This window comes from Callithrix jacchus, chromosome 1 (assembly GCF_049354715.1).
Source record: "Callithrix jacchus isolate 240 chromosome 1, calJac240_pri, whole genome shotgun sequence".
Lineage (NCBI taxonomy): Eukaryota > Metazoa > Chordata > Mammalia > Primates > Cebidae > Callithrix > Callithrix jacchus.
Genome location: NC_133502.1, coordinates 153961519 through 153987885, shown reverse-complemented (window position 1 = coordinate 153987885; position 26367 = coordinate 153961519). Strand labels below are relative to the sequence as shown.

Here is a 26367-nt window from a genome sequence, read left to right as displayed (position 1 = left end):
ACATTATAGCTCTACTGTATATTCTGCATTTTTTTTCTGAGAAATGTTTCAACATGGGAAGAACTTTCAGTAATGAGGTTTGAAGGGGCAATAACAGAGATTATTTAAAATATCAGAGGATTAAAGAAAAAACAGGGAAAAGCCAGGTTTTAAAATGTAATCATATTGTGGAAATGGGATCTAACTGGGATGTTCTCCAAGAAAAGGTCAGTTCTTATATATTCTGCCTTTGAATATCGTGTTTTACCACCAAATGAACATAAAGCCGTACATAGAAAGGAGAGGCTGAACAAATTCTAAAGAAAGCAACAACTCCCTTCTACTCAAATCCAGTTAATGGACAATCCCAACTGGCTACTGTGAAAAGGCAGTCACAGAAAATCTCATAGCTGAGAAATAAGATACAGCTTAGCCCCACCATCTGCTGGTCCCAATTTTACTTTGCACACTCATGTTCACGGAATTGCTTATTTTGTCATCACATATAACGATCCATCACCAGCCTCCACCCTCTCTAATCAGATGCTGGTTAGTAGAATGTCCACCTGTCTTATCCTATCAAGTTGACACACTGAAGTTGAACTGAAACAGAAATCATGGTCTATCCTGTAACACAGGCCAGGAAACTTCTCTAAGAATTATCCTCTGTGGTCTCATCCGCTGAAAGAGGGGAAAATAATAACAGATACAGGATAGATGGGGTGAAGGAGAATACTACAAATTTTACAAAAGCAATGTTTTGAACAATGAAGCATTTATGAGCAAAACCAAAACATTTTAAATATATAAACAATGTGAAAATAATTCAAAGTCAATTTAACTCAAATGTTGATTTTTGCACTTAAACAGAAACCTCTCTAAACCCTTTATGGTTTTCTTTTCCCCAATTATTTTTCAATCCATTCAGCAAAAAGAAAATCCCAGCTTCCTAGGAGAAGAGGAAGAATAAACAAACAATAAAATATAACAACAAATTATAAAATAGCATTGTTGAGAGGAAGTGAAGGGGGGTGAATGACACAGAACAGCACATGCCACGTACCCTGTCCAGGCAACCAGTAAATAATGACTAAGACTAAAATACACCATGAGTCTGCAATGTTACCTTAACTTTCAAAGCTAAGGTTAAGTTTAGCTGAGCAGTTTGTACTTTAAGGCCCTGGGATTGGATCCAACATGTGAACAGGTTTAAATTCAGACTAAGGCAACTCTAAATCAGACTACAAGTTTAAAAGGTCTTATTACCACAAAAAAAATCCTGCCATCCATTTTCTATTTCATATCACTTTTACTTCATATTATCTTTACATAAAACAGTAGTTAAATAGTTGGAACAGACCATTTTTTTCCCTCACAGATATCCTTAAAATCTATAGAACTACTTGGTGGTAGTTGGATAATTTCATCAGTTTACATACAAGCATTTTGAGTATAATTTATGAACATAACTGCTAAATTAAAAGGAGGTTCTTCCCCAGCCTAGAATAACAATGTTTTATTATTATTAGGTTCAGAGAGACAGACAACATCAACTATAACTGAACCTGACTTTTTTAAACTTAAGTTTTACATTAACTCCAGAGTTGGAGCAGTAGAGCCATTTCTTGACAAGAATTTCCTGCAAAACATAAATGGTTTATTCTCACTACCAATTTTTTCCTCTTCTTTTAACTTTTAATTTCTTCTTCTCATGTTATTCCAGTGCCTAACCCCTCTAGCATATTGTTTAATGGAAGCAGGGCTAGCACACATTCCTAACTTTTTTCTGATTTTAACGGAAAGGCTTCTAAAGTTTTATCATTAAACATGATTGCTCACTCTAGGTTTTTTTATATTCTCTTTATTAGGTTAAAGAAATTTCAGATTCCTTTTTTAATTTTTTTATTTTTTTTGAGGTCTCGCTTTGTTGTCAGACTGGAGTGCAGGCTGGAGTACAGTGGTGCGACCTCAGCTCATTGCAACCTCCATCTCCTGGTCTCCTGCCTCAGCCTCCGGAGTAGCTGGGATTACAGGCGCATACTACCACACCTGGCTAGTTTTTCTATTTTTAGTAGAGACATGGTATCACCATGTTGGCCAGGGCGGTCTTGACCTCTTGATCTCTTTTTTTGTTTTGTTTTCATAATATGTCACTGTTGCTCAAAATCCTAAAGTGGCTACATACTTGACTTAGAGTTACCTTGCTACAAGGCCGTAGATAATAAGGAATCTATTACCTTTCTGACCTCAACCCTTATCACCCACACCACACTATCTCAGTTATACAAACTTAGGCAGCCGTGAAACTCTTGGAACATACCAGGCTTGCACCTGCCTTAGAGACTTTGTCCTATTTCCTCTGCATGAACTACTATTTTTTTTTTTTTGAAAAGAAAGAGAAAAAAAGGAGTGAAGGAGAGGAAGAAAAAGAGGGAGAGAGAACGGGAATATTGCTTTATTCTAAAAATGGGTATTAATAATGGCTGATCAATATTTTGTGTATTTAAAGTGGAAAATATGTATTTAAAATGGAGAGCTCTATAAATATTTATTAAGTTTACTTGTTCCGGATCTGAGTTCAAGTCCTGGTTGTCCTCATCAATTTTCTGTCTCGTTGAGTCTAAGTCTCTTTATAGGTCTTATGTATCTGGGTGTTAGGATGGTTAGCTCTTATTGTTGCATTGATCCTATTACCACTATATCTTTGTTGCTTTGAAATCTATTTTATCAGATGCGAGAATTGCAACTCCTGCTTTTTATTTATGTATTTATTTTTTGCTCTCCATTTGGTTGGTAAGTCTTTCTCCATCCCTTTGTTTTGAGTCTTTGTGTATCTTTGGATGTGAAATGGGTCTGGATGCAGCATACTGTTAGGTTTTGGCTGTATCTTTTGATTGGGGGATTTAGTCGATTTAAATTTAGGGTTACTGCCATTTGATGTTAACTGGCTATTTTGTCCATTCGTTTATATAAATTCTTCTTTATGTTGGTGCTCTTTACTTTTTGGTATATTTTTAGAAAGGCTAATACTGGTTGTTCCTTTCTATGTATAATGCTTCTTTCAGAGGCTTTTGCAAAGCAGGCCTGGTGGTAATGAAATCTCTGAGTACTTGCTTGTTCATAAAAGATTTTATTTTTCCTTCAATTGTGAAGCTTAGTTTGGCAGGATATGAAATTCTGGGCTGAAAGTGCTTTTCTTTAAGGATGTTGAATATGGGCCCCCACTCTCTTCTGGCTTGTAGGGTTTCTGCTGAGAGATCTGATGTTAGTCTAATAGGCTTCCCTTTGTGGGTAACCTGACCTTTCTCTCTGGCTGCCCTTAGTATTTTCTCCTTCATTTCAACCCTGGTGAATCTGACGATTATGTGCCTTGGGGTTGCTCTTCTTGAGGAATATCTTTCTGGTGTTCTCTGTAGTACCAGGGGTTGAATATTGTCCTGCTTTGCTAGATTGGGAAAGTTTTCCCGAATAATATCCTCAAGAGTATTTTCCAGCTTGGATTCATTCTCTTCGTCACATTCAGGTACACCTATCAAACGTAGATTAGGTCTTTTCACATAGTCCCATATTTCTTCGAGACTTTGCTCATTTCTTTTTATCCTTTTTTCTCTATTCTTGTCTTCTCATTTTATTTCATTAAGTTGGTCTTCGACCTCTGATATCCTTTATTCTGCTTGATCAATTCGGCTATTCAAACTTATGCATATTTCGCTAAGTTCTTGTGTTGTGTTTTTCAACTCGGTTAGTTCATTTATATCTCTATATTGTCTATTCTTGTTAGCATTTCGTCAAACCTTTTTTTAAAGTTCTTAGTTTCTTTACATTGGGTTAGAACAAGTTCTTTTAACTCCCAGAAGTTTCTTATCATCCACCTTCTGAAGCCTACTTCTGTTAATGGTACATAGTCCTTCTCCATCAGGGCTTGTTTCGTTGCTGAGGAGGAACTGTAATCCCCTGGAGAGGAAGACAGGTTCTGATTTTGGGTATTCTCAAACTTTTTGGGCTGGTTTCTTCCCTTTGTTATAAATTTATCCATCTGTCATCTTTACAATTACCGCCTTTCTAATTAGGTTTCTGAGTGGACGTCCAGTTTATTGATTCCCAGAGCTGGAATCCGAGCAACCCACTGTGCTGGCCAAAACAGCAGCGATAAAACTGATGGTGCTCTTCTGCCTGGGAATCTCTGGTCTGGCTTTCTTCTTGAGTCCATAATAAGCGGCTATGCCTTCCGGGAGGTCCAAACATCGGTCAAAAGGGGAACCAGTCCCGTTTACTCTGCATGAAGAGCTACCGCGCCGGGGCGCCGGCAAAACCGCTACGCCGGCCACAAGAGTTGTGCTGGTGACCCGTGGGGCTCCTCCACTGGGAATCTTCTGGTCTGTGAGCAACGAAAATTTGTCTGAAAGTGTGGCGTCCTCTTGTTCTCTGCGCTTTCACTGGGAGCTACAATCCCAAGCTGTTAGCAATCAGCCATCTTGGATCCTCTCTCGAACTCCTGATCTCAAGTGAACCACCCACTTCTGCCTCCCTAAATGTTGAGATTACAGATGTGAGCCACCATGCCTAACCCAGATTCCCTTAAATCCAAATTTGTTGAGAGGTCTCTCTCCTTTTGGCTAATTATAAAATTTATCAAAGAATTTTAATGTCATCTATTAAAACAATCATAGTGTTTTTGTTCCTTTAATCTTTTAATCCTTTAATATGGAACTCCTTTAATCCTTTAATAATTATATTAGTGTAATACAGAGAATTATACCAACATGTACCCACTACAAAATTCTATTCATTTAGTATTTTTTCACTGTATTCACTGAGACAGTAATTTCCCTTACAATTTTTTTTTGGTATTGTCCATATCCACTTTTTCTATCACTCTCATAAAATAGTTACTTAATTTTATATTTTTCTATTGCCTGAAATAAGCTGTACAATATAGGGATAATCTGTTCTGTGATGGCACCATAAAACTTTGCAGTAAACTTTCTAGGTTTTAGTACCCTCTGGCAGGGAAAAGAAGGAGAAAGGAGGATTTCTGATTACTAATTGCATTTCTTGAATAAATATAGGTTATCTAGATCTTTTCGAGTTGATTTTTCTAGAAAATTTTATCATTTTTACATTTTAATGATCACATTTATTGCCTAGTTAACTACCTCATTTTTTTCGAGAGCCAGTGTAACACACCTGAGTATAAACTAAAGCCAGCCATCCCAGATTTTTATTTTTTCTTAATCAATCTTGCTATTTTACTAGTCTTTAAATTAATTTTTTAAGCCAGAATTTGGATTTGTTGGTCTTTGATAATATTTATTTTCCATTTCATTAATTTCTTTTCTTGACTAACTTCCCTCACTTTCCTTGACTCTGTTGTTCTTTTATTTCAGCTGAATGCTTGTTTTCAAATCTACTTTTTCATACTTAATGTTTTTAAGGCTATGTACTTATTTCTACCCCTAAACTGCAGCCTAAAATGTTTTGTTTTTTATATTTGAGACAGTTTCCCTCTGTTGCCCAGGCTGGAGTGCAATGGTGCCATCTCAGCTCACTGCAACTACTGCCTCCTGGACTCAAGCAATTCTCATGCCTCAGCCTTCTGAGTAGCTAGGATTACGAGCATATGCCACCATGCCCAGTTAATGTTTGCATGTTTAGTAGAGATGGGGTTTTGCAATCTTAGCTAGGCTGGTCTTGAACTCCTGGCCTTGTGATTCGCCCTCAGCCTCCCAAAGTGCTGGGAGTACAGGTGTGAGCCACGGTGCCCCGCTCCAGCCTAAATTTTTAACATGTAATACATTCATCATCTTTAAGTCTTAAATATGCTATAATTTCTATTATGATTTCCTTTTTAATTCATGAGTTATTAAGGAGGATGTTTTTAAGTTTTCACTCATTTTAAAGATGTCTTAATTGCCAGTTTCTGATTTAATTCCATTGTGGTCATAAATGCTATCTAATGAAATAACCATGTAGTTTTTTTCTCCTTTAATCCATTAATATGGAGAATTATACACACACAAGAAAATTATTAAAGCTTTGAAACTTCTTAAAATTGCCTTTATGATACAGTATATGATCAACTTTTGTAAATGTTCTGTTTATAGCTGATAAGAAAATATATTCACCATTTATTGGGTAAAGACTTTATATGTATAAAGTCAAATAGATCAGCCTGTTAATTTTGTTCAGATCTTCAATATTTTTACTAATTTCTTCATTTTTAAACAAGCAGTTTTATTTTGAGATAGGGTTTGCTCTGTCACCCAGGCTGAAGTGCAGTGTCCAATCACAGTTCATTATAACTTCAAGCTCCTAGGCTCAAGTGAACCTCCCGCTTCTGCATCCTGAGTAGCTGGGACTATAGGTACATGCCACAATGCCCCGCTAATTTTTTAAAACTGTTTTCTACAGACATGAGGTCTCACTATGTTGCCCAGGCTGGTCTCAAACTTCTGGCTTCAAGTGACCCTCCCGCCTCAGCTTCCCAAAGTGCTAGTATGACAGGCATGAGCCACACTGTGCCTGGTCTTCAGCAATTTAAAAAAATAAAAGCATGTAAGAATCTCCCACCACAATTGTGAACATATTAAATATTCATTAGAATTTCATCAGTTTCTGATTTATATTTTTAACCATATTGTTAGTCATGTAAGCTCATGAATATCATTTATTCTTGGTAAACTGTTTCTTTGAGATTCTGTAATGAGCCTTCTGATCCTTTAATGTTTCCCCTCTAAAATTCTCTTCTGTCTGATACTAATACTATAATGCCAGTTTTCTTTGGTTAATTATATTGGGGTACAGCTTTTCATCTCTGTAACTTTTAACCTTTCTATGTGGTTTTGCTTGGGATGTGCCTCTTGCAAGCATTATATATCTAAATTTTGCTCCCTCATTTGATAATCTTTGTCTTTTTATAGGTTAGTTTAATTCATTTATGTATTTTTTATATTTATTGTGATAAACTGTGTGTTGAACTTATTTTGAACTCTAGAGTCAGCCTGCCAGGGCTCAAGTCCTGGCTTCACCAATTATTAGTTGTATGACCTCATCAATCTTTTTTGGGCCTTAATTTCATCATTTATAAAATGAGGATAATAATAGTACCTACACCTCAGAGATGTTAGTACAGAATGAATAAATAAATGTAAAGTGCTCAGAACAGTGTTTAAGACACAAAGTACTGTTAACAGTGTTGACTATTGTCAACATAGTACAATTATTTTCAACTTTTCGATTTACCATTCTTTTTCTTTGACCCTCTCCTCCACATCTGAAACTTTCACTTGGATTGATAAAGGTTTATATATTTCCTTTCATTCTGTTTGGAAGTTGTAGATAATATTGCTATGCTAGTTACTGTTTATTTTAAAACATATTACTTCACTATAACATTTTCTATTAAAAAGTAAATTTATGCAGAATCTTTACCCTCTTTCTAAACATGAAACTTAGTATACTTTACTCTTTGAACACTGATATATCACCTTTTCCTCAACTTATGTCAAGAGTTTTTTGACTTTTCTCTTTTTCTAATTTCTAATTTTTGTAGGTACATAGTAAGTGTATATATTTACAGAATATATGAGATGTTTTGATACAGGCATACAGTACATAATAATCACATCATGGAGAATAGGGCAGCCATACTCTCAAGCATTTATGCTTTGTATTACAATCAATTATACTCTTTTAGTTATTTTAAAATGTATAATTAAGTTATAACTATAGTCACCCTTTTGTGCTATCAAATAGCCTAATTTGTTCTTTATAACTATTTTTTTTTGCACACATTAACCATCCCCACCTTCCCCCCTCATGCCCCTTTTCAGCTTCTGATAACCATCCTTCTACTCTCTCTCTTTTTTTTTTTGACAGAGTCTCGCTCTGTTGTTCAGGCTGGCATGCAGTGGTGCAATCTTGGCTCACTGAAACCTCTGCCTCCTGGGTTCAAGTGATTTTCATGCCTCGGCCCCCCAAGTAGCTGGGATTACAGGCATGTGCCACCGTGCCTGGCTAATTTTTGCACTTTTAGTAAAAACGGGGTTTCACAATGTTGGCCAGGCTGGTCTTCAACTCCTGGCCTCAAGTGATCCACCCACCTCAGCCTTCCAAAGTGCTGGGATTACAGGTATGGGCCACTGCACCTAGCCTCATCCTTCTACTCTCTATATGCCTGAGTTCAATTGTTTTTAGATCCCACCTATAAGTGAGAATATGTGATGTTTGTCTTTCTGTGCCTGGCTTCCTTTCTCATTTTAATACATTAGTTGGCATTTTTTTTATACGCAATGGTTAACAAATTTACTGACCTTTTAATTCATTTTTCTGTTCACCATCATTTCATATATATCATGTCTTCCTTCTGGGTTCTTTCACGTCTCTAAGTGTGGATCTGTGAGGCATAAACTTTTAGTCTTTGTATATATATATGTAAATGTTTTACTTTGATGTCATTCTTGAATGTTAGTTTTAACTGTACATAACATTCTAAGTTGACAAATATTTCTCCTCCGCTTTTGCGAGATGTTACTACATTATCTCTGACCTCTATTGTTGCTAAGGTGTACTTGCTACTCCTTTGTCAGGAACCCATTTTCTCTGGTATCCTATAACATTTTTTGTTTTGATATTGGTTTCCTTAAGAAGTACCTTGGATTTATTATTTATCCTGCTTGTCTGTCTTTAATTTGTAAATTGTCTTGAAATATTGCTTTTCATAATCTACTCTATTTTCTTTTAGCTCAGCTCTATCTTTTAGATATATTCATCAGTGTTTTGTGTTTGGAGCAAAGGAAATGTGGCAAAGTAAAAAATGACTGTGTCACATTAATCATAAGTCATCATCACCAACACTGCCCTTAAATAGTCATCTAAGAATTAGACTCAACTCTTGAAAACCAAGGTTACAGTGTGCTGCCTAGTACTTTAACCACCTCTTTTACTAAACCTTGCACAATCCCACCATAGATAACAGAAGCAAAGGAGTGATAAAGGAATTGCTAACATACTTTTCAGAGCCTACGCTGGGTTACAGTCTCTCTGAGATCTTTATTAATCCCATTCTCCACCCCCCATCCTAAACTTTTAACGTTTTATATATGGGGGGTGAGGAATATACGTGTTTTATAAAGTAAAATTTTACCTCTTAAACTTCATGTTCCTACTGACTTTAACAGCACATGAGTGATTCCATTTATCCTACTATTAACTTTCCTATGCAATCCCCATAAGACCACTGCCCCAGTGACAAAACTAGTAGTTATCTGTACCATAGGAAAAACAAGAAAAAATTTATTCTATCAAGAATAAGGAGTAGACAAATTAAACCCTGTACAGACTGATATAATTTAATACCTGAATGCATATACATAATGACTACATTAAGAACTATCAATTTAAAACAAGTACAAAAGTTTTCCTCAATGCCAGAGGACAAAGCCGTGGGATATAACTATATAACTTCCAAAAACTCTATAGCTCTAGATAACTGCATAACTTCCAAAATCTAGATCTACAGCTCTTCAGCAACCAGTTAGATTCCAGTTGTGCTTGCTTTCCTTCAGACAGTTTTTACAGGACTTCTCCTTACATATAATAGATAATTTTTAAAAGAATTCAAATTATAATTTCAATTTTCATACTCAATACAAGAGGCTTTTAAACTATCATCAGATTACCCAATTTGTTTAATCATATGTGAAAGTGTCAAAGTTTATCATTGCAATTAGGTCTGCCCTGATCAAATTCACTGCTTTTGGTCCCATATATCCCTCTGTTTCAACCTGTGATCTCAGACCCTTTTTCTCTTAGCATCAGTTTTCTAAGTCACAAACTGTTTTTCATCTTTTTAATCTTTTTTAAGTTTAGTGTTTAATTTCTTTTGTAGACATTGGGTCTCCCTACGCTGCCCAGGCTTGTCTTGAACTCCTGCACTCAACTGATCCTCTCAGCTTGTCTTCCCCAAATGCTACAATTACAGACATGGGTTACTGTGTCAGGTCTTAACCTTTTAAGGTAACTTCTTTTGAGGTATAACTTAAGTATAATGAAATGCATCAATTTTTAAGTGATGAGTTTTGATAAATGTATATACCTGTGTAACCACCACAATAATCAAGAAATAGAACATTTCTACCAACTCCCTGTCTAAAGTTCCCTGTGCTCCTTGGCAGTCAAGCAATCAACCCACCCTGGCCCTAGGCAACCACTAATCTTATTAGACTCTTGAATGCTTTTTCCTGTGTAATTTCAAATAAAAGCAAATACATCGTATATACTTGTCCTATCTGACTTCTTTCACTTAGCGTCATGTTTTAGAAATTCATCCATGTATTGCATTTATCAGTAGTTCATTGCTACTCATTGCTCAGTAGTAGTCCATTGTTTGAATTTATCATAATTTTATAGCTAGTCACCAGCAGATGGGCATTTGGGTTGCTTCTATTTCTTGCTGGCGTTGAGTAAGACTACTATAAACATTTGTGTACAAGTCTTTACTGAAAATATGTTTTTATTTATCTTAGAATATCATCTTATAGAATTATGTTCAAACAACAAAATATACTGCAGGTTTTGTTTTTGGTTTTTTGTTTTTTTATTGTACTTTAGGTTCTAGGGTATATGTTCAGATCATGCAGGATTGTTGCATAGGTACACACATGGCAATGTGGTTTGCTGCCTCCATCCCCCTGTCAGCTACATCTGGCATTTCTCCCCATGTTATCCCTCCCCGACCTCCCCACCCACTCCTGCTATTCCTCCCTTGGCCCCCCCAACAGACCCCTGTGTGTGATGCTCCCCTCCCTGTGTCCATGTGTTCTCACTGTTCAACACCTGCCTATGAGTGAGAACATGTGGTGTATGATTTTCTGTTCTTGTGCCAGTTTGCTGAGAATGATGGTTTCCAGATTCATCCATGTCCCTACAAAGGACATGAACTCATCATTTTTATGGCTGCATAGTGTTCCATTATGTATATATGACACATTTTCCTTGTCCAGTCTATCGTCGATGGGCATTTGGGTTGGTTCCAGGTCTTTGCTATTGTAAACAGTGCCACTATGAACATACATGTGCATGTGTCTTTATAATACAATGATTTATAATCCTTTGGGTATATACCCAGTAATGGGATTGCTGGGTCAAATGGAATTTCTGTTTCTAGGTCCTTGAGGAAGTGCCACACTGTCTTCCACAATGGTTGAACTAATTTACACTCCCCCCAACAGTGTAAAAGTGTTCCTATTTCTCCACATCCTCTCCAGCATCTGTTGTCTCCAGATTTTTTAATGATCGCCATTCTAACTGGTGTGAGGTAGCAGTCTTAAAAAATATAATTTACTTCACATAAATGAAAGATTCGCTGTTTATTCATCTGGAGGCAATCTTCTCTTAAAGAAATAAACAAAGCTTGCTATATAAATAACTGCCATGTCTACATATTGTATACAATTACCATATAACATGCATAACTGTATAACTTCCAAAAGCAGTTCTTTCAAAGTTCTTCTCTCAATTTCTCAATTTTGCACCTGCTAATTACTAGTGGTTTGGCAGTATAATTAAGGAGACCTAAGACATAATCTGTATGTTGTAAAATATAAAGGCATAAATGGAGCAGAAAATATGAGATCATTTTTAGAAAAGTCAATGTTTTAAATACACTCATTTAAAAAAATTACTCAAATTTGCCTTTAGCTTCACAGCTGTAAGTACTAAAAAGACAAATGCGTTTCTTGCAGTTATAACTATAGGAGCACAATATCAATCTGTAAAACTGAGAGAGACGATCAGTGAGGATTCAACAACTACCTTTAATCTTTAACTTCCTGTGAAGCAAAATGATTGAAAACTACTAGGCTAACTTAATTATAGCTTTAATTCTCCAAAGGCGTTAGGTTGGATAAAGGCATCAACCTAGTGTCACCCTATCATCACTTAAGAGGATCTGACTTATAGTTTCATATAGGACTCCAGGTCTCACTTAGTCTCAGGCCAAACAAGTAACATGTACCAGGCCTGATTTTACCTATCACGTAGAAAGGGCAGACTAATCAGCAAAAGTACTCCAAAAAAGTAAGAGAGAGGTAAAGAAAAAGAAAATCTATAGTAATGCAGAGGAAGAGAAGATTATTTCTAGATAGAGGTACCAAGAAGCTAGTACAAAGAGACAGGAACTCAAGGCCCTTGAATGAGCAGAACTGGGACATGCGATGATGTACAATAATTTGGCATTACCAGTGACAAGCTTAAAATCTTGGACTAAAATCAAATTTCAAAAGGTAGTGTGTCTAAATGCAATGTGGTAGCCTAGATTAGATCTCAGAACAGAAAAAGTACGTTAGTAGAAAACTAGTGAATCCAAATAAGGTATACAGTCTAAACTTGATCTTTACTTCATATTACACACAGAACAATAAAGTTTTTAGAAGGTGGTATAGGAGGAATAGCTTCATTACCTTGAGATAGGGAAAGAAATAAACTGAACTACATTAAAATTAATAACTTTTTATTGATCAAAAATCACTAGTAAGAGAGAGAGAGTAAAGGACTGGGTGCAGGGCGGCTCATCCCTATAATCCAAGCACTTTAGGAGGCCAAGGCAGGCAGATCACTTGAAGTCAGGAGTTCAAGACCAGCCTGGGCAACATGGTGAAACCCCGTTTCTACTAAAAATACAAAAATAGCTGGGTGTAATGGAGTGTGTCTGTGATTCCAGCTACTCAGGAGACTGAGGCATGAGAACTGCTAGAACTTGGGAGGTGGAGGTTGCAGTGAGCCGAGATCGTACCACTGCACTCCAAAACAAACAAACAAAAAGAGTAAAGAAGAAAGGTACAGATTGGGAGGTAATATTTTCAAGTAAGAAAAAGACAGCCAACTCAAATTAAAAACAAAACTGACAAGACACTCAGCAGATAACTCACAAAAGAGGATATCCAAATCATCAACAAACATGAACTTGCTTTCATTGAGTCAGGGAAATGGAAATCTGAACTACAATTTGGTAACACTACACACCTACCAAAATGGCTAAAAATTAGGAAGTCTGACAATGCCAAGTGTTAGTAAGAATGTGGGGCAATGGGAAGTTCTATAACTTATTGGAACATAACTTAGAATAACAAACTTGGGAAAACTATTTGTAAATAATACACCAAAACTGAACATATGAATACCCTATGACCAAGCAATCTCACACTTTATGTATAAACCCAATAGAAAAACATTGCTGTGGTTTGAATGTTTACATCTCCTCAAAATTCACATGCTGAAAGCCTCATCTCCAAGGTGCCAGTGTAAGAAGTAAGACCTGTGGGAGGTGATTAGGTCATGAGGGTGGAACGCTTTTGAATGGAACTTTTAAAAAAGAGGCCCAAGGGAACTTGCCTGCTCCTTCCACCATGGGAGGAGAGGTCAGCGGTCTGCAACCACTAGGAGGGCCCTTCACCAGAACTGGATCATACTGATACCTTTATCTTGGACTTCCCATCATCCAGAACCCTGAGAAATAAATTTCTGTTGTTTATGAGCACTCAGCTTATGGTATTTTGTTATAGCAGCCTAAGCAAACTAAGATAAGCATGTACCAGGGCGCTGAAAGACATGCACAGAAATGTTCACTACAGCATCATCTATAATAGCCCCAAATTGAAAACAACCCAAATTCCCAACTAATATTTGGGTTAGTGGACTTAATAAATATTTGTGACATATTCATGTAATTAACTACTACACAGCAAAGAAAATGACTGAATAGCTACAACATGCAAAAATATAAATGGTTCTCACAAATACAATGTTGAATGAAAGGAAGCCAGCAACATTATCACCCAGTTTACACAAAATTTAAAAAAACAACAGGTAAAACTAAACTGTAATATCAGAAGTTAGCATAGCTGTTACCTTGTGGGAAACAGGAGCTGTGATCATAAGGGAAAATGATATGGGTTTCTGGGGTGCTGACAAGCACCTATTTTTTTTTTTACTGGGGTGTAGGTTACATATTTGTTCATTAATTCCTGGAGTTATACATTTGCTTTGTGTACTTTTCTGTATGTATGATACACTTCAATTAAAAACTTAATAATCCACTATTTCCTAATTTTTCTCAGGCTCTAAGATATAAAGTTATATGTTATTTTGGACACTTAGTTTTCTTGGACTCCCCTTGTTCATAACCAGGCATGGTGCTAAGACCTTTTACCACTTCTTTGAGTCACCTCCTGTTTAGTATAGGTCCTCAACCACCCAAGTCTTACTCACTATACCAGCTTTCCATGCCTACACACACTAGCAAGAACAATATTCCTCAATAGGACTCATGTCTTACTACATTCTCCACCAAAGCCTTATGAGAGACATTCTTTATTACATCCCATCAAAAACCCCACCAAACAAGACCTTCTGCCAATTAACCGGTTTACATTACCCAATATCATCTCTCCATGGCCATAAGTCTCCTTTCCTAGAAGCAACCAAATCTAATTTAATAGCAATTTCCCATTCAACAACCGTCATTCAAATTGTGCTGGCTGAACCCTCACTTTCACAGAAAACTTCTGTAGAATCAGTACTCTACATGTTTATTCCTGTAAACTATATCTCTCTGCAGTTATATGTAATACAAGTTTATATTCATCTTTATAACATTTGGTAGGCTTTAATCCATTACTATGTGATTTTTTTTCTAATTGCTACCTAGCAATGAATTTTCCTAATCAGATTTCTATGCTCTGCCTGCCTAATTTAGAATTAACAAACAGTTGAAACTGGACCCCTACTTGCCACCTTACACTAAAATTAACTCCAGATGGATTAAAGATTTAAACATAAAACCTAACACCATAAAAACACTAGAAGAAAATGTAGGCAGAACCATCCAGGACATAGTCATAGGCAAGGACTTCATGACTAAAACACCAAAAGCAATGGCAATAAAAGCCAAGATAGACAAATGGGATCTAATTAAACTTCAGAGCTTCTGTACAGCAAAAGAAACCATCATTATAGTGAACTGGCAATGAACAGAATGGGAAAAAATTTTGCAATCTACCCATCTGATAAAGGGCTAATATCCAGAACCTACAAAGAACTAAAACAGATTTACAAGAAAAAGACAAACAAACCCATTCAAAAGTGGGCAAAGGATATGAACAGACACCTACAAAAGAAGACACATATGAGGCCAACAAACATATGAAAAAATGCTCATCATCACGGGTCATTAGAGAAATGCAAATCAAAACCACATTGAGATACCACCTCACGCCAGTTAGAATGGTGATCATTAAAAACTCAAGACAACAGATGCTGGAGAGGATGTGGAGAACTCGGAGCACTTTTACACAGTTGGTGGGAGTGTAAATTAGCTCAACCATTGTGGAAGACAGTGTGGCAATTCCTCAAGGCCTTAGAAATAGAAATTCCATTTGACCCAGCAATCCCATTACTGGGTATATATCCAAAGGACTATAAATCGTTCTACTATAAGTACACATACACACGAATGTTCATTGCAGCACTGTTTACAATAGCAAAGACCTGGAACCAACCCAATGCCCATCAATGATAGACTGAACAAAGAAAATGTGGCACATATACACCATGGAATACTACGCAGCCATAAAAAACAATGAGTTGGTGTCCTTTGTAGGGACTTGGATGAATCTAGAAACCATCACTCTCAGCAAACTGGCACAAGAACAGAAAGCCAAACACCACATGTTCTCACTCATAGGTGGGTGTTGAACAATGAGAACATGTGGACTCAGGGAGAGGAGCATCATACACTGTGGGCAGTTGGGGGGTAGGGGAGAGACAGCAGGGGGTGGGGAGGGGTAACATGGGGAGAAATGCCAGATATTGTATGTACCTAAAGTAAAATTTAAAAAAATAAAAAAAAGAATTAACAAACAGCTGTGAATCTATTATGTGCCAAGCACTGAATCAGGTAACTACAAATTATTTAATCTAAGCATTATACCCTGTGAAGTACACAGTGCTATTCCCATTTTACAGAGGAGAAATCTGAAGCTCAGTAGGTTATATGACATAAAAAAACAGAACTCCAATTTGAATCCAAGTCTTCTAATTCCTGGACTCACTGACCTAAAATCACACTTGTATAAAGCTTCGATATAAAAGTCTCTACATAATAAGTGTCTAGCAAACACCTATAACCAGGCATTCAAAATGGACTGTAATATTTTAAAGCTGGATTTTGAAAGGGAAACTGGGGAACGGCAGGGAGGTGGTTAGATGTGTATTAAAAGACAGCTGATGTTTGGAATAGTTAACAGAAAAGTAATACTTTTTTTCTCTTTTCTTCTTTTTTTTGGGTTTTGCTCTGTCACCTAGGCTGTGCAGTGGTGCAGTAGTGCACTGTGCCTCACTGCAGCCTAGATCTCCTGGGCTCAGGTGATCCTCCCAACTCAGCCTCCCATGTAGTTGGGCCCACAGGCACATGCCACCGTACCTGGGTAATTTTCTAAAAAAATTTATATAAAGCCAGGGTCTCATTTTTTGCCTAGGCTGGTCTCGAACTCCTGGGATCAAGCAGTTCTCTCACCTTGGCCTCCCAAAGTGCTGGGATTAAAGGCATGAGCCACCGCTCCTGGCCAGAAAGGTAGTAATTGATGGTAACTTGCTATTAATGATTGGCCTGGTTTTATGATAGAAGATACCTTGGAATAACGAAAAGAAAGTGAAAAAAGTTACTCAAAGAAACGATGAGGGGAGTCATGAATGACTGAATACAATGCAAAATTCAGTATGATTTAGCAAACTAAGCACACCCATTTATGTTGGTGACTGTATACATATTTGAATAACTTTTTAGGAATGCAATCTGGCAATACGTATCAAAACTCTTTAAAAGGCTTATATTGTCTGACTTACTAATTCCACCTTTGGGTATCTATTAAAGAAAACAACCCCCTAATAAAGTTTTTACTTTATGAATACAGATGCCCACAGAATTTTTTAAATTAAAAAATATAAATAAACTAATTAGAAAATAGTTAAATAAACCTATTTTTAGGCCTTTTTCCACATTTCTCCTAAGTCTCCCTAACAAATTACTTTTTTTTTTTTTTTAGGGAGGGAAGGAGGAAGGGAGGAAGGCAGGAAGGGAGGAAGGCGGGAAGGGAGGGAAGGAGGAAGGGAGGGAGGAAGGAAGGAATGAAGAAAGGAAGGAAGGGAGGAAGGGGGGCAGGGAGGGGGGGAGGGAGGGAGGGAGGGAGGGAAGGGAAGGAAGGAATTCAAGCAATGAGAGAGACATTGCCGACCTGGATCTAGAGGTTTACAAGTTGATTTCTTTTTTTGAGAGAAGGAAAGAAAAAAAAAATAAGTAAAGGAGAGAAAGAAAGAGGAAGAGAGAAAGGGAGGGTGAACAGAAATATTGCTTTATTCTGAAAAAAAATGGGTATTAATAATGGCCAATCAATGTTTCATTTAAACCTATGAGGAGGTGTGATGTGGTATTGACAAGAATGTATATTTTATGTATTTGACATGGAAAGCTCTATAAATATTTATTAAGTTTACTTGTTCCAGATCTGAGTTCGAGTCCTTGATATCCTTATTAACTTTCTGTCTCATTGAATCTAAGTCTCTATGTATCTGGGTGTTAGAATCGTTAGCTCTGTTGTTGCATTGATCCTTTTACCACTATATCTTTGTTGCTTTAAAATCTATTTTATCCGCTATGAGAATTGCAACTCCTGCTTTTTATTTATTTATTTATTTATTTATTTATTTATTTTTGCTCTCCATTTGGTTGGTAAATCTTTCTCCATTCCTTTGTTTTGAGTCTTTGTGTATCCTTGCATGTGAAACAGGTCTGGATGTAACATGCCATTGGGTTTTGGCTGTGTCTTTTGATTGGGGGATTTAGTCGATTTAAATTTAGGGTTACTGCCATTTGATGTTAACTGGCTGTTTGATCCATTCGTTGATGAAAATTCTTCTTTATGTCGGTGCTCTTTACTTTTTGGTATATTTTTAGTAAGGCTAATACTGGTTGTTTCTTTCTATGTGTAATGCCTCTTTCAGAAGCTCTTGTAAAGCAGGCCTGGTGGTAATAAAATCTCTGAGTTCTTGCTTGTTCATAAAAGATTTTATTTTTCCTTCAGTTGTGAAGCTAAGTTTGGCTGGATATGAAATTCTGGGCTGAAGGTTCTGTTCTTTGAGGATGTTGAATATTGGCCCCCACTCTCTTCTGGCTTGTAGAGTTTCTGCTGAGAGAACTGCTGTAAGTCTGATAGGCTTGCCTTTGTGGGTAACCTGACCTTTCTCTCTGGCTGCCCTTAGTATTTTCTCCTTCGTTTCAACCCTGGTGAATCTAATGATTATGTGCCTTGGGGTTGCTCTTCTTGAGGAATATCTTTGTGGTGTTCTCTGTATTACCTGGGGTTGAATATTGACCTGCTTTGCTAGTTTAGGAAAACTTTCCTGAATAATATCCTGACGGGTATTTTCTAGCTTGGATTCATTCTCTCCGTCGCATTCAGGTACACTTATCAAACATAAATTTGGTCTTTTCACATAGTCCCACATTTCTTGGAGACTTTGCTCATTCCTTTTTATCCTTTTATCTCTAATCTTGTCTTCTTGTTTTCTTTCATTAAGTTGGACTTTGACCTCTGATATCCTTTCTTCTGCTTGAACAATTCAAGTGTTTAAACCTGTGCATACTTCTCAGAGTTCCTGAATTGTATTCTTCAGTTCCATTAATTCACTTATATTCCTCTCTAAGTTGTCTATTCTCAATAGGATTTCGTCAAACCTTTTTTCAAAGTTCCTAGTTTCTTTACATTGGGCTACAACATGTTCTTTTAACTCACAGAAGTTTCTTATTATCCATTCCCTGAAGAGTGATTCTGTCATTGGGATGCACTCGTTCTCCATCAAGCCTTGTTCCATTGTTGATGTGGAACTATGATCATCTTTAGAGGGAGAGGTGTTCTGATTTTGAGTATTCTCAGCCTTTTTACGCTGGTTTCTTCCCATCATTGTAAATTTATCCTCCTGTCATCTTTGAAATTACCAATTTTCAGATTAGGTCTCTTGAGTAGACGTCCAAGTTGTTAGTTCCCAGGGCCAGAACGGCAATGTTAAGACTGATGGTGCTTTTCTGCCCAGGATTCTCCTGTCTGGTTTCCTTCTTGTGTCCGTAATGGGCGACTCTGCCTTCCCAGGGCTCCAAACCTCGGTCAGAAGGGAAACCAGTCTCGTTTACTCTGCGCCAAGAGCTGCCGCGCTGAGGTGCCATCACAGCCGCTGCACCGGCCTCAGGAGTCATGCTGGGGACCCGTGTGGGTCCTCCAAGCCTCGGTCAGAAGGGGAGCCAGCCCTGTTTACTCTGCTCCGAAAGCTGCCGCGCCGAGGTGCCAGCGAAACCACTGCGCCGGCCACAAGAATCGCACTAGCAACCTGTGTGGTTCCTCCGCTGGGGATCTTCTGCTCCGTGAGTGACCAGAATTTGTCTGAAAGTGTGGCATCCTCTAGTTCTCTGCACTTTGAGAGCTGCAATCCCAAGCTGTTATCGATTGGCCATCTTGGATTGTTCCCCCAACAAATTACTTTTAAGCCACACTTCTTTGCCATTGTTTCTAGATATGGCTGATTTGGTACCTAACTACAGATTATACATATTTGATTACAGTACTGCTATCAGAGTACTTTAACATGTTTTATGGTCTAGATCATGAGATCCTTCAGAGCAGAAAGTAAGTTACAGTCACATCAGTATCCTTAGCACACAGCAGTTAGTAAGTACATTTTACAGAAATGAATGATAAATTACATAAAATCCACACTTGGATAAGAGTGTGGTCCACAGAGGATGAATCCGAATTTTCTGAAGATTTATCCAATAAGCAGAAACCATAACTATCAGAAGGTACAGGGAACTCACAACTAGCCCAAGGGGTAGATTTCCTATTAGAGGATACAGCAATAGCTGTATTACCTTGGTAATGTTTTCATGGAGGGGTTATTAACAGCATGGTAGAGATCATGATGACACTAACAGTATACTGGTAAGAACATGGGCTCTGAAGTGATATAGACCTGGGTCTGACTCAGGTTTGCCTTAATTTGTTTGTCCATAAAATACAGGTGATCATGATAAAATCTCCTTTATAAACTTATTGTGAGGATTAAACAAGATAACACATATAAAAGCTTGGGATGGTGCTTGGCTTATAGTAAGTATTCAATAAAGTTAACTATTATTATTACCTTTCAAGCTTCTGGTCTCTACCCTTACCAGGTGATTCAAATGGGAAGGAAAGAAACAAACCAAATAAATCTACACAGCATCTTTAGCAAATGTGAAGTTGAAGAATAAAAACTTCACATTCTATAGGCAGAGTTGTTATATTAGCCACTTTTATTACTGGCAGATTTGGATGCTGGAGAAAAACATAATAAAGAATCCAGTCAACATTTTTAAATGGAAATTGGATTTCAGGTGAAAGAAGGGTGTCCTAGAAAGGAGCGAAAGACTGAGAACTAAAGATGGAATGAGTAGCATGAGACGGGGGAAGAAAATGCCTGCCTAGAAAATTACTAATCCAATTTACCACCGTGTTGAAGGTACCATACCTTATGCCAATGCAGCATGGTAATAATAATAACAGTAACAGTTATAATAATACAGTACTGACAGTAGCTACTACTTACACAATACTTACAATGTGCCAGGTACCATTCCAAATGGCATTATACATACTAATTCACTTAACCTGAGGGTCAGACACATCTGGCATTAAATCTTTGTCTTGCCATCAACAGCCAAAAGCCTCGAGTAAGTTACTTCACTCTGAGTTTTCGTTTCCTAATGTCTAACTGGAGGTGAGAATACCGAACCCACAGGGATAGTATGAAGATTAACTGGATTATATATATGAACTACCTATCACAGTGGCTAATAGCTAGCAGATATCCTGGTAGCTATATCTTTATTATTACTGTTAATATGTTATTAAATCTTGGGACCAAAGAGATCATTTGGTAGGCCTGCAGAGTAGTGTATAAAGAAAATCTTTTCTCTTCCTTCTTGAGTTCCTCGTCTTTTTAAAAATCGTAAACATGCTGTATTATTAAGCTTTTTCTCAGAATGAACTGTATATAAAATAAGAAATAGATTATTAGAAAGATAAAAAGACCTTTAGGGAAGGGGAGACGATGCATTACACTGACTAGTTTCAATAGTAATTCTAACGTTCTCCCAACTATATTTGGTGTCTGGTAGATTTAGTTACTGAATACAAGTAACTGATTAGTTACTGATTAGTGGCAAATATTAAGCAGGTTTACCTCTCTTTACAGAGAGTGCACATTTAAAAAATAAACCCATATTCTCAAACCATGTTGTTGAGAATATAAATTGGGGAAATCTCTTTGGAGGGCAATTTGGCAGTATCTATCAAAATTGAAATATGCTTATATTCCCTTTAACCCCAAAATTTGAGTCTAATACTTTATCCTACAGAGTGTTTCACACATATGCATAAAGACATGTGGCCAGAGATACAGTCATTGCAGAACTGAGGGTCACAGCAAACTACTGGAAACAGCTTAAATATTCATCAATAGGGAATTGGTTGAATAAATTATGGTATTGTCATACAATGAAATAAAGTACAGCCATTTCTATATATACTAATTTGGAACATTTTCCAAGATATGTAGATATGTGAGGAAAAGAACATACAATATGTAATATACTATAATACTATTTGTGTAAAGGGGGAGAGATGAATGTAAATACTATATGTATACAAGCATACGTCGGTCTCTGAAAGGATACATAAGAAATGAGTAATCATGGTTATTTCTGGAAAGGACACCTAGAAACAGGAAAATAAGGGGCAGAGGATGGAGAAAGGTTTTTTCACACATATCCTTTACATTCTTTGACTTGTTTAACTATGTAATATATAATCTATTCAAAAATTTAAAATCCATTAAAAAGACCCCTCAGCTAGCTTAAATATTTTGTTTTTCTTCATCCGCAAGGAATAGTAATGTTAAAAATACTACATTTTCTTAAAGTAAATAGTGCTGCAAAGAATAAAAATGGCATATGGCTGGGGGAATCTTCCAAAGAAACTACTCTACTCAGCCATCTCCTGTTCTTTTCTCTGCCTTTTAAGGTCACAGTAACATGATAGAAAATCTGGGACTCACACCATCTGTCCAGACAGTTCTATCACTGCTCATTTCTCTTGCTAAATAATCAGAATACTTCACACTTCCCAAACACTGCTACTATAAAGAGCTGTTAAGGCAGAATGAAAGAAGCTTTTTCTATCCAGATATGTAGTAGTTGGAAATGAACGGTTCTTTTGAGATTTGCAGGTTTCGGATCATGTCAGTGAGAGAAAAAAATTCAAGCCTTAGAAAGAAATTTAAGAATAACAGGATTCTAATACTTGGCTCTAAAAATTCTTTCTTAGAAAAAAGGTAACACTCTCATAGAAGTTCTCTAAGAACTGACGTAACAGTTTAATACTGAGATAACTATACAGGTCTCTAATCTATAAATTTCTCATGAGACTAAGAAGAGAAATAGTTTACTACTACTAGTACTACTACAGTAGTAGTAGTAACAGCAGCTAATAATTACTTAGCACCCAGGACATCCTGACACTACTCAAAGCTCTTTTTGTGTATTAATTTTTAATCCTTAAAACCACTCTGTGGCAATTTTTAGCGTAACTGCCATTTTACAGCTGAGGAAACTTAAGCAGAGAGGTTAAATAACTTGCTCAAGGTAACATAGCTGGTAAAATAAAGAGCTGGTATTCAAGAGCAAGCACCCTGGCTTCAGAATATCTACCTCTGAAGGTTGTTTTGAGGATTAGATGGGTTAATACATGTAAAATGTTCCGAATATGTAAAATGACACATGGTAGTATTACTCAATGTAATAGATAAAGTGATTACTGTTAAAAAAAGCTGAACGCCACAAATTAGGATGGAGCTAAGGTTTCCCAGGTCAGCCTGACTCAAAACATAAGCTCTTCAGGTTCCCATTCTCTCTCTCAGAACTGAGAATAGACCAGCTGCATCATCAGCTTGAACTGAAAAACCCAGAGACAATTCCTCCTCACAAACTGTCCTTATAGATATTCTCACTTCACAGGCATAAACAGACTCTATGGATAAGCTAAGAAAGTGTTAGCTAATAATAATGGAGTCTTGAAAGCGGTCTTTGGTTTTCTTTTCATTTTCAGTTACTTCTTTATTTCTACCTCCTGAAATTATTTCTGCAGTGCCTTTATAAGTACTTATTTGATTCATACTTGAATTTTTTTCCCGTTTTGGCCTGAGTGCCTCCATTCCACATGTGGTCAGTTTCTTCATAGAAGAAAAAAATGTCAAGTTTCACATCATCCTTTCCCTGGAAGGATAGTTCCAAGCTGTCTTCTACCTATGGGAAAGATGAAAACCTTCACACACTGAAACAAAGGAAATACATTTTTAAAAACTTTTTTTTTAAATAAAGAAACAGATTCTTATGTTTTACATACACAGAGTATTCATTCTAAGATGTACTTTTTTTCAAGTTAAAGCACCTCTGAAATTGGGATGTATCAGTAACATCATTTAATTTCTTAACTGCATCTAAAATAATGTTGTTTCTTACAATTGATGATAACTCAGAATAAATGACTTACGGTAATTATCACTGCAGAAAAAAAAAAAAAGAAAAAAAAAAGAAACATCCTATTCCAGAGCAGCTTTCTGACTAAAGAAGGAAAAGAACCAAAGAAATATTAGAAATATTATTTCCTTGAATAACCAAATAAAACTATCAGGAAACAAGTCTCTCATAACAATCAATAAATAAGTACTTAAGTAAAGAGGTATTCGTCATAGCCACATAAATAGTTTAGATAATTATATTACACACACGGAAAAAATAAAAAACAAAAGTTAAGGTAAAAAAATAAAGAATTCTGAGAACATCTCCCTCAAGAAAACTTATCATATAAATAATTACATTCCCATTGGACTTGGTACATCTGTCTGCCACAGCACTAATCACAGAATAATTATTTATGCAGTCTTTCCCCCTCCCAATTAGACAGTGAGCTTCTCAAGGGTAAGAACTATCATTTATTCATCTTTGTGTCACAGGTGCAAAGGACAGTGCCAGACTTATAATGAATGTTTCATAAATGTTTGCTGAATAACTAGAGCTCTATTACTTGACTTTGACGTCAGTAAAATATTTTATTTATATTTTTTAGTAAAATAGAATAATTATTTATGATGGAAGAAACAATTTTCTGGTGACTAAACATATTTTTACTTGCTTACTGTAGGATAACACCTTTCTGGGAAGAAGCAAATTAAGAACAAAATGATTGCAAGAGATCATGGGCTTAGGGCATAGGAACCAAACTGTCTAGAGGGAGATTTCATTTAGACTACAATGACTTATCCCTGGTTGACCTCTGAGCAAACTACTATAACCTAGGACATGTAAGATAAACAAGAAATTGAAGTACTTATTTGAAATGATTCAAATAATTTCTACCCCTTAGCAATCAATGGAATATTTTATGTTGATAATAACATCTGTAAAATTGAACAACTCATGAGAAACAATGTAACTTCAGGTAGGGCGGGTGGGATTCTTACTTATTACATTAATTGTATATCATATATATTGATTTTGTCTACATTGTTGCCTAATATAATAGCAATAAATTCACCTATAAGAGTTCAAGATCCTTCTTTTCTCATCATTATTAGTTGGTGCAAAAGTAATGGCAAAAAACGCAATTACTTTTGCACTAACCCAATAGAAAGCAAGATTTTCTTGCTTTTCCCTAGATAGTGCAGAAATTACAAGTGGTAATAGGCTTCTGCTGAACTCATCCTAGTCAGTACTGAGTGACAAAATTATGTATGCAGCATTCTTAACCATATCTGAGTTGTTTAATTTAAGCTTTACAATTGAGCTATGTTACTTATGAAATGAAGCCACCTTTACTGACCTTCCCAAATTTGTGTTTGAGTGGAAGTCCTGCATCCTGAAATGCTAAAATAATATCAGATTTGTAATCTTGTATAAAAATTCCTAGGTCGACATCTTTGCTATAAGGAATAATGTTGCATTGTCGATACCATCCTAAAAAGAAGATTAAATTTTGTTAACAAAATTTAGGCTTGGAAAAAAATAGTTATTACAACAAATGATATTTGTAACAATCATTTTTTTTCTTTTTTTAAAGAGACAGAGTCTCACTATATTGCCCAGGCTGGATGCAAACTCCTGGCTCAAGTGATCCTCCTGCCTTGGCCTCTCAAGTGTCTGGGAGTACAAAATGGATTTTATTTCACAGGATTAGACTTAAGGTGCTTTACCAAAATTATTTTTAAAAACTAACTCTCAAACTAAATGACTTTATTGGAGTAGACACCTGAACCTTCTATTTTGTATCTATTTTCACTGTCTGAGCACTCTCAGCTTTCTCAAAAACTTTCATGATATATTTTAGTTTCTGAATAAACCATTAGCTTTAACAATAAGTTGCGGATGAGAATGTTTAATCATTAATCTCTAGTGATAGAGGGGACTGTTAAGATATGCAAAAAATATTTTTGCATATATTCTGCTTAACCAATATATTTTTCTTGAGCAATCATTTGTAGAACCTAACTGCTCTCAACAGTGACTACCTAATGAGTCATATGAAACAGAAAAGCAGTAACAGCTTCAATTTTCAACACATGGCCAAATGATATTTCTAAGTGTCTACCATGTATGTGCTCTCAGTTAGTTGCTATAGCATTGTTTTAAAGAAATAAAACATATACCTTAACATTGTTAAGGACTCCTGGGTCTCCCCTGTGATCTTCCTAATCATTCTATTTCAATTATTTCAAAAGTAAATACATGACTACGACTATCCTTATAGACATTGTTATTCATTAATATTGTTTGGAATTCTAAAATAATTCTATTAAAGAATTAGAAACCATTAAAAATAGGTTTCTTAAATATCATCTAATACAACTCCCTCATAAATGCCCTTAAGTCAAAAAAACATGTGACTAAAAACTCAAAACAAACCATGTCAAATGACTAAGAAATACCTTTGATGATACACATTATAAAACAATCTTGTTTCTAAAAAATTAAACCTTAAAGTAAATATCACTTGATGTGAGAGATGTACTGTTGTTTTTTGGGTTTTTTTGGCTTATTCTAGTAGTAAGCTCCTTGGCAGGAAGAACAGTGTAAATTTTCAACAAAGGCTAAGAGATGGGATAAGCATATATCCCAGTTTATGCCTGAATACAATTATTAATGGTGCTTCCTTTCACTCTTAAGTCTCTTGAAGTGAACAATAAATTAGA

General features: G+C 36.3%; 1 protein-coding gene across 21 annotated transcripts in view; it reads right to left on the bottom strand.

Moving 5' to 3' along the window:
- FKTN (fukutin) overlaps positions 1 to 26367 on the bottom strand; it is a 97057-nt gene that overhangs the window by 31502 nt on the left and 39188 nt on the right. For all 21 annotated transcript variants that reach the window (XR_013535758.1, XR_013535761.1, XR_013535757.1 and 18 more), the window contains 2 exons: positions 25002 to 25135; positions 23298 to 23425 (listed from right to left, as the gene is read on the bottom strand). Coding sequence is in view for 17 of the 21 variants with exons in the window: in XM_078373845.1 (XP_078229971.1) it covers positions 23298 to 23425; positions 25002 to 25135 (262 nt within the window). In the remaining 4 variants the exon portion in view is untranslated. The remainder of the gene's footprint in view (positions 1 to 23297; positions 23426 to 25001; positions 25136 to 26367) is intronic.